Below are 12,826 nucleotides of genomic sequence, written 5' to 3' on the forward strand. Positions count from 1 at the left end.
CGATAGTCAACATTTATGATGATGCTTCAAGTGGTACAAAGTTGTACATATTTGTTATTATTAACATATACACAAGCATACCCCTTATGTGCAGAGCCCTCACTACATGCTGTTTATCTATATGCAAACCCCATAACACCCCTATAAGATGGTATTGTTTTTCCATTTTTACGGATGAGGAATCAGAGGCTCAGAAAGGTAAAGGGCTTGCCCAGAGCTATACGCATACAAGTAATGTGTGTTAGAGCCTGTATTTCTGTTTCCATTCTCCACTATAACACTAGCTCATGATCCTTTTCTCCTGTATACTGTCACTTTGTCCCTTAAAATATTACATACTCCTCTGGCCTTTACCCTCTCTCCTGGACCGGGCCTCTTACCTGCATGTGTCTTACTATAACATCTTGCTGGATTGTTTCGTTTTCTTCCTGCTTTGGCTTCTGATACTCCTCTTGGCCCTTCTGTCAGCTTACCTGCCCTGACCTCTAAACACAGGATGTACAATCCTTGACTGAGCGCCTTTCTAGAGGCAGGCAGCCTGCTCCTGTGAAGTGAGGAAAGGAACGATCATTCTCTTCCCTTCCGCAGACTCTGGGACATCTCTGTCCATAAAAAAAAAAAAAAAAAAAAAGTTGCCGCCCCGGCCCTGAGCGCACAGGGTGGAGGAGTGCCCACGTCTTATTGTGGGTCTCCTCTTCTGGAAATTACTAAGCATAGACTTCCCAGGCAGACCCCAGGCAGACCAGGAACACGGGTGCTGTAGCTCTTGATCTTGTCAGCTAAGAGTGGGGCGGCGCTAGAGGAGAGCTCAGACTCCCGGCAGGAACCTCACGTAATCTCTTCCCTCCTTTGAGACGGGCAAAGAGTTACTAGCTGTACTTCAGAGATGGCAAAAGGAGATGGAGAGACTTGCCTCACATCACTTAGTGAGTGGGCCCTGGAATCAACAGTCCACTGTGTGTCTTCAGGCCTTGTGTGTCCTTGGGGACTGGGCACCTTTGAGTCGTGGCTGATGCCGGTTGAGTGTGGGCTCCAGGGCAACACCAGCCCAGCCCAGGCCCTTAGAGGGCAGACACTCAGAGCACCTCTCCCCCACTGCCCAGCGCCTGGCTCCCCAGACCCACCGCCTGAGCCTACCTGATGGAGAGAGAAGGTGGGATAGAGCAGCCCCCCGTCCCTGACTCCAACCTGCCAGGCTGACCCCCAGCAACCCACTCCCAAGGTGGGCCTCCTCTTGGGGAGATGCATTTATAGACGCTGCCCATTACCCCGGCACCAGGAATCTACCCTCTAGTTAGGCAAGAGATAAATCAAAGCCAAACTTGGCTGATGACATCCAGGAGCCAGGAGTGACCCTTGCCACACATAGAAATCCCAGCGGGCTGGCCAAGGGCCTCTGTCTGGTCAGGAGAGCTCAGGATTATCTGGCCCTCTTTGCTGATGTATGGAGTCACCGACTGTTGGAGTGTTTACGAACGGTTATCACCTCAGTGCTTTGGCCATTATCAGAGGCAGGGCCGCCTGCCGGGGCTGGGGCTCGCACCCTCTCTATTACCACCTGTCATTGGCAGAGAGTGTGCCCTGACGCTGCCCAGTCCTGACTGCCGAGGGAAGATAGTTTCTGACGGCTGATCAAAGAGGAGAAGCAAGACCTGATAAAAAGAGTGTGTGGTGGTGTACTTTTAACTTTGGGAAACATTGGCATTTGCATTTTTTCCCCATCTTCCTGGTGCTGGCAGGAACCAAGCCCAATCAATGCAGTGGATTCAGTTCCCTAATCGCTGGGGAAATGGTATGTGCTTAAAGCAACAGAGCATGACTATAATCTCCTTCCAAGAGAGAGTGGATGAAATAAGCTTTCACAGAAGACTTGCTGTATAATAAAGTAGTGTAATTTAAATTTAGCCTTTGAAGTGATCTTGCATGTAAAATCTAATCTTGGCATTCGGCAGAGTACCATGTACCTTTTGGAATTGGGAAGCAGCTTCAGATTGAGGAAAGGTCTTTGCTGAAGATGCTATCACCCAAGTCTCGTGCTGCCATCCTGCAAATGGTGCCCCAGTGGTGCACATGTCCTGGGGCAGCTGGGGGACTGTATGTGGTAGAGTAGAATGGGCTCTAGGCTGAGCCATCGGAAGATCTGGGTTCTTGAACCAAGCCTGCCACAGACTTGCCGTTGGATCTTGGGACATAACCTTTCTGAGGACATTTGGTATAGGTTATAGGATATAGTGACTTAGAATGCTTTTTTTTAAAAAAAATTTAAGCTATGTAACCCCTTTTAAAAATGAATCTTTAGGGCTTCCCTGGTGGCGCAGTGGTTGAGAGTCCGCCTGCCGATGCAGGGGACACGGGTTCGTGCCCCGGTCTGGGAAGATCCCACATGCCGCAGAGCGGCTGGGCCCGTGAGCCATGGCCGCTGAGCCTGCGCGTCCGGAGCCTGTGCTCCGCAGCGGGAGAGGCCGTGACAGTGAGAGGCCCGCGTACCGCAAAAAAAAAAAACAAAAAACAAAAACACTAGCCCAACGCCGTGGAGGCCTACACGCTCTGATCTGGTGGCATGAGCTGTCTCGTTCCTCCCTGCACATCCGTGGTTCGTGGTGTTCCCTCCTTCATCCGTCCTGTGGAAGGGCTAAAACGGACCCTGGGCAGGTGGGGAGTTGGCAGTGAGCAGACATAGAGAACGGCCCGCTCTCTGCGAGGTGACTCAGCGTCCGATGTCCCCTGTGTGCTGCAGGTACCTTCGACCGGAGCGTGACCCTGCTGGAGGTGTGTGGGAGCTGGCCGGAGGGCTTCGGGCTACGGCACATGGCCTCCATGGAGCACACGGAGGAGGGCCTGCGGGAGCGGCTGGCCGATGCCATGGCCGAGTCACCGAGCCGGGACGTGGTGGGATCCGGAACAGGTAAAGGTGGCCTCACACTCCTAGCCTGGCTTGGTCGTGAATGGCTCCTGTGGGTATGGAGCTTCTCTGGTGGGAGAGGGTGTGTGTTTTAACCATTTGTTTCTTTAGTTAGTACTCTGATTGCCATCCATTTTGGAAGCTTCTGATATTGGGAAACCCAGTGCAGAGGCGGGTTCCCAGGGAACCGACCCCTCCTACATGGACTAATGCATACAAACATGCTGTGGTTACGCAATTGTATCGTATAGGTGGCTCGCAGAGGGACACCTTCTCCAGGGGAAGAGACAGCCTTGGTGTCCCTAAGGTTCTAGCAGCCCTTGAGCACTGAACACTGAGGCGGAGCACCTTCTTCCGCCCTGCTGCAGGCTTTATAGACTGGAGAGTGTCAGTGGGCCCCGCCAGCCTGGGAGGGAGCAAGGATGAAGCAGGCAAGGCTGGTGTGATCCCCCAGACAGCTTTTTCTTACGCTGCCTCTTGCCTCTGTACTCTTGTCTCTGAAACGGTCCAGCAACTGGGGCCTGGGGTAGCTTATCACATCCACAGAGCAGAGACATCCTTAGATGATGGGTAAGCCCAGCCCCGGGCAAGCAGGTGTACACACACACACACATCCACACGTACATATGCACTTAGGAAAGGCCACAACCCTTCCATCTTTGCAGAATTACAGTACAGCCTGCCTCTCCCTTTCTCTACAGCACCCCTTCCTTCTAGACATCTGTGCTCTTAGTGCCATCTCTAGCCCGGCTTTTATCCCTGAGGAAGACCACCCCACAGGCCTCTTGCCAGTGTTCTGAGGTCAACAGGAACTTTGTTTGGGGATGGAGCAGATCCTGGCTGCAGGCCTTCTCGCTCTTGCTTGCCTGAGTCCTCTCAAGCCCGTTATTCTTTACCATGAACTGCTCCATCCCTGATCCACGCGCCTACCTGAAGAGGGGATTCCAGGGAGGAGAAACTTACGACCCTGGGGCAGGAACCAGGACAAGCAAGATCGAGAGTCAAAGCATTTTTGGGAAAAAAAAAAAAAAAAGGGCTTCCCTGGTGGCGCAGTGGTTGAGAGTCTGCCTGCCGATGCAGGGGACACGGGTTCGTGCCCCGGTCCGGGAGGATCCCACATGCCGTGGAGCGGCTGGGCCTGTGAGCCATGGCCGCTGAGCCTGCGCATCCAGAGCCTGTGCTCCTCAACGGGAGAGGCCACAACAGTGAGAGGCCTGCGTACCGCAAAAAAAAAAAAAAAAAAAAAAAAAGCGCCTTTGGCAGGGCTCAAAATGCCTGACGTTATTACACAGTCCCAATTTCCTGTGGATCCTCCAGGTCTTTTAGATACTTGGGTTTAGCAGTTAACCTTTTCCCTCTCTTCTTTCCCATCCCATTCAGTTCCTCTGTTCCTACACTAACAGGATAGAGATACATTGTCCTCATCTCTATCTCCACAGCACTTGCTTCATGCCTGCCCACAGCTCTCATGTGATCATTGGCAAATGAACAGAATAGATGCAAGAGAGGGAGTTGGCTAGAGATGGAGAGGTGCTTTACCTGGCCACAGGAGACAGCCATCTCTGAGTACCAGGCCCCCTCCACGCCCCCTCCTTCCCTGGAAAGGAAGACGTGCACCATGGAAGCTGCAACCAGCCATGTCCCACCCCCTCGACTCCCACAAGCACAGACGTGGGCACGCCACCTCTCCGCCCCCATTGTAAAGCCATCCACCTGGTGCACGGCAGGTCATCATGCCACTGTTCTCCCGCCCGGATCCGGAGATGAGCAGCAGCTGTGCCACTCACAGGGGCTCTAACCCCATTTTGCTTGGAAGCTGGCCGAAGGGAGAAAATCTTTTCCCTTTCTGAACCTGGCTCGTAGCACAGCTTTCCCCTACATCTCTGGGGCCCTGGCCAGCCCCAGCTTACACAAACCAGAACTGGTGGCACCAGACACACTCCCAAGGAGGCACCCTTCCAGGGGCCAGAGCAGCTCTGGGTCAGCTCTCCTCCCCAGCCGCCTTCCTCAGAAGCCACTTAGAGCACCTCCGTGTCGTCCAGCAACAGATTGGAAGTCTTGGAAGGCGCATTCAGGCAGAGTTGGGGAACTTCAGCCTGGCACAGACCATTAGTAACCTGAGCGAAGCTGGCAGCCATTCATCTGCCAGACAGCTGAAGGATTCGGGAGAGTCTTTGTGGCCTTAAGCAGGTTCATGAAATTAAAAAAAAGAGAGAGAGAGAGAGAGAGAGGAAATTAAAACTGCATGACCCATAGGTCAGAAAATAGGAGATGCCCTTTTTGAGCAGAGGGATTTCATTTTCCTCCCCAAACTGTCACCAAATGGGATTCATTTGGTTTGCTTTGACCAAATTAAATCTATCAATCTATATGTGTGCACATATATGTATGTTTTTGTTCTTGTTTTTAAACTCCGCCTCGATTTTAAAGGCCAATAAGTTAAGCAGATATTATGGAAGTTAACCTGTTCCCCTCTGCCTTTATTGAGAATCAGTTTTCACATTTTGCAACTCCAGATAAAGTATCAGCCTGGTCGTGCAGCCCAGGGCCTTGAAGGGCAGCCTGATACACCCACACCAGCGTCAGCATGCTGCCCAGAGATAGCCAGGCAACATGGGTGAGAATTTCCAGCAAGTCACCCTTTGCTCAGAGCAGCCTCTCTGACCCGCTCTCACTTTCCACAGCCTGCTCCTCTAGGTGCTCATGGGATAGGGTGACCCAAGCATGTGCCTCTGTTGGTTCCTCCAAGGCACCAGAGACGATCAGTTTCTGTAATGCCTGCAGCAGGCTCTTTGTTTAGTGTAGTACCCGGGACGGATGCTCCATGACCCCCGACACCAAAGCCCATTGTATCCATGCTTCACTATTATACAGGTTTACCTAGTGATGTGCCGGTAAATGTTTAACAACCAGCTCTCCAAAGGGAAGCAGGAAAGCCCTGATTTATAGCAGTTGGGCATTGCCATAGGACAGAACCTCCCATTACGGCCAATTTCAAGCTATCAACATGATGTCAGTCACCTAGCAGAATTCCTGAAAATGCAGCAGTCAGCCAGCTCCAGCATCCCCACTGGTTAAGCTGTACCATAGTGCAAAACAACTAGTAAAGTAAAGCAAAGCCTTTCAAAACCTTACTATTCGCAGAGTGGTCTGTGAACCAGCAGCACTGTCTATATCCAGGAGCTGATTAAAAATGCAGAATCTCGGGCTTCCCTGGTGGCGCAGTGGTTGAGAGTCTGCCTGCCGATGCAGGGGACACGGGTTCGTGCCCCGGTCCAGGAAGATCCCACATGCCGTGGAGCGACTGGGCCCGTGAGCCATGGCCACTGAGCCTGCGCGTCCGGAGCCTGTGCTCCACAACGGGAGAGGCCACGGCAGTGAGAGGCCCGCGTACCGCAAAAAAAATAAATAAATAAAATAAAATAAAATGCAGAATCTCAGGCCCCACCCAGCCCTACTGAATCAGCACCTGCGTTTTGACAAGATGTCTATGCACATTAAAGTTTGAGAAGGCCCGTTTTAAAACATAGTTGACCCGTGAGGCGGATGTTAGCTCTGTCCTCCAGGATGGCTGTGACCAGTGAGTCTAATTGGATCAAAATTAAATTTGCAAGTCCAGCTCAAAAATAACTGACTGAATTGCTTTCTTTCTAATAGCCTCACACCCCTTGCCCCTGTTACCTTTCCATTGTCCCCAGTCAGCAAAACAAAATCCAGGTCAAGCCAACTCTGCTCGTACACTTAGGTTGCTGAAGAAAAATCATAAGTTGTTCAGGTCGGTACCTCTACCAACGTACGGTCTCTACTCTCCAGTGAGCCCTGGCAGTCCTGCGTTTTCCCAGTGCCCCCTTTTCCGATCCTCAGTTTGCACTCATCTTTTGCAGCAGATCCCAGTGCCTAGAACAGTCTGACACATAGCGGGTGTGCAGCAACTACTGGGTGAATGGATTCTACATTTAACCTAGGTGTTAGCCCCTGCTTTACTGCTGTGGCTTCTGGCCTGTTTTCATTCTCTTAGAGATTCCCCAGATCTCTGGTCCTCTAAGAGTTTGTGTTTTATTATTATTGTTCCATATTATTGCTGTTTATTTGGTATGAATCCGTCTGCGCTGTATTCAGTGTGGGACCTGTGCTCTGTCCACCCAGCATCTTGAAATCCGTCTCTTTCCCTCTTCACGGACACTGTGTCAGACTTCCCGTTCCCCTCAAATCTCTTACCCCACCAGCTTGTCTCTCCCGCTCAGAAAATGGTGGTCACCATTTGAGCAATCCCTTGGCCTCCTGCACCCAGACCCTAAACGTCCCTGCAGCAACATCCCCTCCCCTGCTGTCCAGAGGGGGAGCAGTTCCTACCCCCAGCCTGCCCGGCCACAATACCCAGAGTCACCACCGAATGTCCATCTTGCCCCAGCGCTGGCCCGGTGAGCCAGGCCCTGTGATCTTGGAGTGATTTCCCCGTCGTTCCTGTTTCACACACTCTCATGGTTTTTCTTCTGCGTCTGCTACTTCTCCGTCCTTTCCCCGGGCTTACTTTCTCTGTCGGCCGTCAGTGTATTTCTCCAGGCCCTTTCTTAGCCCTCTTTCCTCTCCCTCAGTGCAAACAGGGCCATCCCCTCTGCTTCCGGGGCCTCAATAAACCGATGATTTCCAAAGATTCTCCAAGTTGGCTTCCTCTCCTGATCTCCAGACCATCTCTCCAGTCACCTGTCGATGTTTCCACATATCCAAAAACTGAACTTCTCTCCCCCCAGCCCTGTCCTTCTCCCGGATTCACCCCATCTCATCGCGTACAAAGCCCTTCATGACCAGCTGCTGCCCTGTCTGCGGACTCCTCTCTCACTGCTCTGGGCGAGCTCCAGCCAAGCTGAAGTCCCCGGAGGGTCCCTAAGCACACGTGTTCCCTCTGCCTGCCGGGCCTCTGCACAAACTTCTCCTTCTGCCGGGAATGCTGTCTCCTACGGCCCCTCCTCTCTCAGCCCCTCAAAATAACATGACTAATTCCTGCTTAGTAGACATGCCTTTCAATATTGCCTTTTCTAGAAAAATAGGATTTTTTTCGATAAGCAAAACACTTACTTATTCCAGTTGTTTTGTGTCTAAGTAAAGGTATAACCTAATACCCCCAAAATTTTCATAAACACCTGGACACATATTAAGTTTATTTTCACTTTAACTCTTTCAATCACTATTTAGCTAAACCTTGTCTTTCTTTTTTTGGCTTTCTCCCACATCCAATAGCAAAAGCCCTAGGCCTAATTCACAGGTCCTGACCAGCTGTTTAAAGTATTGACACATCTCTGTTGCAGGCAGCCTCGCTTTGCTGCGGTTGACTCTTAAGAGCTCACTAAGTCAGCAGTCAAGGTCAAGGGGGACTGACTCTTCCCCATGACTGTGGCTTCCTGCAGTCCTGGGAACGCTGCTTCATTCTCCTTTATGATCACAGCACTAAGGGTAGGAAAGAGGCTCATCCTTTTCTGTCTAGAGTCTCTTTAACAGATTCTGTCCTAGTCCAGAAGCAGCTACTCATGGGGATCACACCGGGGGCTCAATCTTTACCTCTTACCTTCCATCCGAAATACATTTACTTCCTTGCTCAAATATATAAAACTTTCAGAAAACAATAGGCAGGACACTCTAGTACTATTTTATTTCATTTTTTAAAAAATTGGGGTATAGTTGCTGTGCAATGCTGTGTTAGTTTCTGCTGTACAATGATGTGAATCAGCTGTATACATTTTTTTTAATGCAGTCCTGACTCACTAAACTGATTTTACAATACATCGATGAATTGCGATCTACAGTTTGGAAAGCAGTGCTCTAGTTTACTCTGCTAAATCCTCTGAGTTGTCCTGTGTGTATAGTAATTACTCAGCAGAAAAGTCTGTGAGATTATTTTCAGCTAAAGGTCCTCCAAAGATTTCTGTCAGAAACTACTTTTACTTTTTGAAAGGGCTGTACCTTTTTTCCTCCTTAATATGGAAAGCACATTTTGAACAGTATACACAGCTTTTAAATGGTCACAGGAAGGGTTCAATAAGTGAGTTAACAAATATCCATTCAATAAGTGAATTAACTAATACCAATAAGTGAATTAACAAATATCCATTAACAAAGTCCATTGACTACCTACATTTTGCAAAAAGATGAACTAAAAGCACTATTTGTGTGTGTGCGTGCTAATATCTTTCATTTCAGGACTGTGAGAATTAAGATCTCAATAAATGTTAGCTATCGCTGCTGGAGTTGACCAGATGGGCACCCCAAAACAAATAACCCATATGTTGGACCCTCTATCCTACCTCTAGGATTAGCTCTTCCAATGGGCCTTGGAACTCCCGCTTGCCTCATTGCTGAGGGCTGGGAACATTTTCGTGCCAAGGCTGCATTTCCAGTAGGAGCCGTGTCAGCCCCCTTCCATCTCAGGGTGCCACATGATCACATGACAGTAACTGCAGGCATGGGGCAGTGAATGAATTCTCGTATCTTTTAGACGTCCCTACTCTCAGGCAAGCACTGTCATGGAAGCAACTGAGCCAGTCCCCTAGGGACTTTCCTCTGCTTCACCTAGTCGGGCCCTGGATTTTCTCGCCTTCTTCGGTGCCTCTACAAAATGCTTTCAGGGGCTCCTCTCAGCCACCTCCTCACTAGGCCCTCACCTTCTCTCCGGGGCCGCTGCAGGCAGAAGGGCTCTCTGGAGGTGCCCCTGGGCACGGTGCCGGCCCTCCAGGGAATAAAGCTTTCCCTCTCTCAGCTCACTTTCTTCCTGTCTAAGGCCAAGGGAGAGGGAAGACAGGAGGTGCAGGAAATGTTGGCCTCCTGTTCCCGTGACGTCCTGGCCGCTGTTCCCTGCGCCGAGCGCTTCGCTTGCCTCATTTCCTCCTCTCCTTTGTCCTCACGGCTGCCACCTCCCAAACGGCTTCTACGCCTCCGATTCCATATGCTAACCGTGTGAGCATCCTACAGTCGTCACACCACCACCGGGTAGACGTTCCTCTCTGCGATGTACAAAGGAGGAAAAGTTAAAGCTTTGAAGTGAAATCATAACTAAGACATGCGGAATTAAAAGGAGATATCCAGGGCTTCCCTGGTAGTGCAGTGGTTAAGAATCCTCCTGCCAGTGCAGGGGACACAGGTTCAAGCCCTGGTCCAGGAAGATCCCACAGGCCACGGAGCAACTAAGCCCGTGTGCCACAACTACTGAGCCTGCACTGTAGAGCCCACGAGCCACAACTACTGAGCCCACGTGCCACAACTACTGAGCCCACGTGCCACAACTACTGAGCCCGCGCGCCTAGAGCTTGTGCTCCGCAACAAGAGAAGCCACCACAATGAGAAGCCCGCGCACCACAACGAAGAGTAGCCCCCGCTTGCCGCAACTAAAGAAAGCCCGCGTGCGGCAGCAAAGACCCAACGCAGCCAAAAATAAAATAAATAAATTTATAAAAACAAAACAACAAAAGGAGATGTCCAGGAAGAATTTCCAGTTCTTAAGATCCTGTCACCTGGTCCGAGGGGTTTATCAATCACTCCTACGTATTATTCCCGAGAAGGGAGACCCAGGAAAGGAAGGCATCCTTACGGTCAGGGTCTCCTCTGCCTGTCCTGTTTCCCTCTTCACAACAGCCCAGGGCCCACACGTGACAGCCTGGGCTCCTTGCTGTGATATTTCAAGTCTCTTACAGGCCTTCCTCACCTTCCTTTCCAGCCTGCTCCCCCACTTCCCTTCCACAGTCGCCCCTTATTCATATTCCATGCAGACACCCTCACCCATCATCCCCAGCACGTGGCACTGCTGGCCTGGCTCTGTTCTGGGGCCTGCTGCCCTCACCCACTGCCCGGTCACCTTTTTAGACCAAGCTTAAATCTCACGTTGTCTGAAGCTTTCTCTGAATTTCTGCATCGCCTACTCACTGGACACTTGGCCCTGGGCGGGTAGTACATGCTGCCGTTTCCACTAACTAGCCATGGCGGATTCCCTTCTCCATCCCACTGGGGCAAGGCTCAACTCTGGTGGTCTCTTCAGCCCCTCCCTCAGCCATACTGTGTGTCTTAGCCCAATTCCGTTTCCTCGGACTGAGTCCGATTCCTCTTTGTTACCTCTAACCACCAGCCTTTCCCTGCCCAGCATCTAGCACTGGGACAAGAGCCAAGCTGAGCCCCAGTTAATGTTTGCTGAATGACTGGGTGGGTTTTCGTGGCTCCTGAGAGGTAAATGAAAGCCAGTCAGAGCAATGGAAAGAAGGATTGTGTTTAAAAGACACACTTGTCCGTTTCTGGCCACTTCTAGACAGTTAGTTTCTCCCTCCTCCATCCCTCTCTCCTTTTCCCCTAAGGCCGCTGGAAGCCCCAGGCAAAGGCAGAGAGCTGTAATGGAAGTTTAGGGCTGAGAAGCTCCTCTGTGCATGTCTCAGTTGCCCAAAGTCTTCTTTGAATTCTTCAACCAAAGCACACTGATTCCTGTCTACAAGGAGGAAGTGCCCATGTGACCTCATCAGTGAATCTTCAGAGTCCCCTTTCCAGGTGTTGCCCCACATGGAAGCAGGGATTCCTGTGGAAAACGGATAGGCTTGGACAAGGGGTGGAGAAGGGCCGTTGGACCCCCAGATAAGGGCCCTTCCCTGAAGACATGAACACGGGTAAATGGTTAACAAACGGGAGGCTTTCGCTCTGTTCCTCCTCCTCTGCCAGAGAATTCACCTTTAACCGTTGACCTTTCTGCAAGGTGTGAGATCTGAACAGAGCTGAGCACAGTCATGGATGGTTAGATCCCCACCTTCCCCTTCTGCTCCTGCCTCTGGACCTCTACTGGCTCAGAAGGTGGCCTGAGGTATTTCGACCCCCCCCCCCCAACCCAGGCGGGATGGCTGGTGACAGAGGAAAGACAAACAGACACACAGAAAATGAAAGTTGGAAATGGCCCTCTGACCCTTTAGGAATCCTGAGCCTGGGCTCTTGAAGCAAAAGCGTCCTGTACGAAGGAAGCCAAGCCATGCCCATCAGATTGCATGTACGGAGGGAGGCGTTTCCGAGTACCCACCCCAGAGTCAGCTGTCTAACCTCTGACATTTGGTGATTGCTTCCTGCCCACTTCTCTTTGAACCCCACCCCTGCCCCCAGGGACCTGCAGGCCCACCACAGAAAGCATTTTAAAATGTCCTGGCAGAATCCCCCGGCACCAGGCTTCCCAGACCTACCCCGATTCCCCCCACATATGTTTTATTTAGTGTAGCCCGATAGCTTGCAGTCCCACCCCTCTGTGTGCTTAATTGAGTTTGGGGAGAATTGACATCCAGTTGCTTCATTTGTTCAGGATGATTTTTTCCCTGCTGTGCCTGCCCCCCCCCGCCAGGTTGGGGCCAGGGGGCTCATTTTTCTGGCCGGTTCCCATCATCTCCAGTTGGCCAGGACCAGCTTGCCATCTCCACTTTGATGTATGTGACTGGTGTTCGCCTTAGGGGTGGGTTGCGGGGAGAAGCAGGTGGGCCGAGCCTACCAGACACACACCCCGCCCCCGCTTCCGTCCGGGCCTGGGCCTGGGTCTTTTGGTCTCATACTTTATTCTTCCCCAAGCCACTGGGAGCTGAATCTAAGCATATGGTTCATGCATTTGAGCACGTCTCCGTGAGCCTTCTCTGAGCAGCCCAGCAGCACTGCCAAGCAGCTTGGAACTTGAGGCCTGGTTTCCACATTCATAGAACCCGAGAGGGAGGAAGAAAACCTGAGGGGCTGCGCAAGTGCTGGTGGTAATTCCACATCCTTCCCTGCTCCCATTCCCTTGTAAGGGCGAAGGCAGGACTGGGAGAAGGAACAGGGAAGGACAGACCCGTTCAGGCTGGCGAGACATAGATAAAGCCCTGCCTGCGCTGTGCCTCGGAGCAGACCACGAGCACTCCCTGCAAAGCGCTCAGTGGTCAAACCAGATTT

At 51.4% G+C, this 12,826-nt stretch overlaps 1 protein-coding gene across 4 annotated transcripts in view; it reads left to right on the forward strand.

Annotated features, from left to right (window-relative positions):
- Positions 1-12,826, forward strand: part of BCAS3 (BCAS3 microtubule associated cell migration factor) — a 581,795-nt gene that overhangs the window by 555,849 nt on the left and 13,120 nt on the right. The window contains exons 23-24 of one of the 4 annotated variants that reach the window (XM_060081386.1): positions 2,738-2,905; positions 4,342-5,426. In XM_060081386.1, the coding sequence (XP_059937369.1) occupies positions 2,738-2,905; positions 4,342-4,376 (203 nt within the window). In that variant the 3' untranslated portion in view covers positions 4,377-5,426. The other 3 variants (XM_060081388.1, XM_060081387.1, XM_060081385.1) reach the window with 3 other exon arrangements.

This window comes from Mesoplodon densirostris, chromosome 18 (genome assembly GCF_025265405.1).
Source record: "Mesoplodon densirostris isolate mMesDen1 chromosome 18, mMesDen1 primary haplotype, whole genome shotgun sequence".
Classification (NCBI taxonomy): Eukaryota; Metazoa; Chordata; class Mammalia; order Artiodactyla; family Ziphiidae; genus Mesoplodon; species Mesoplodon densirostris.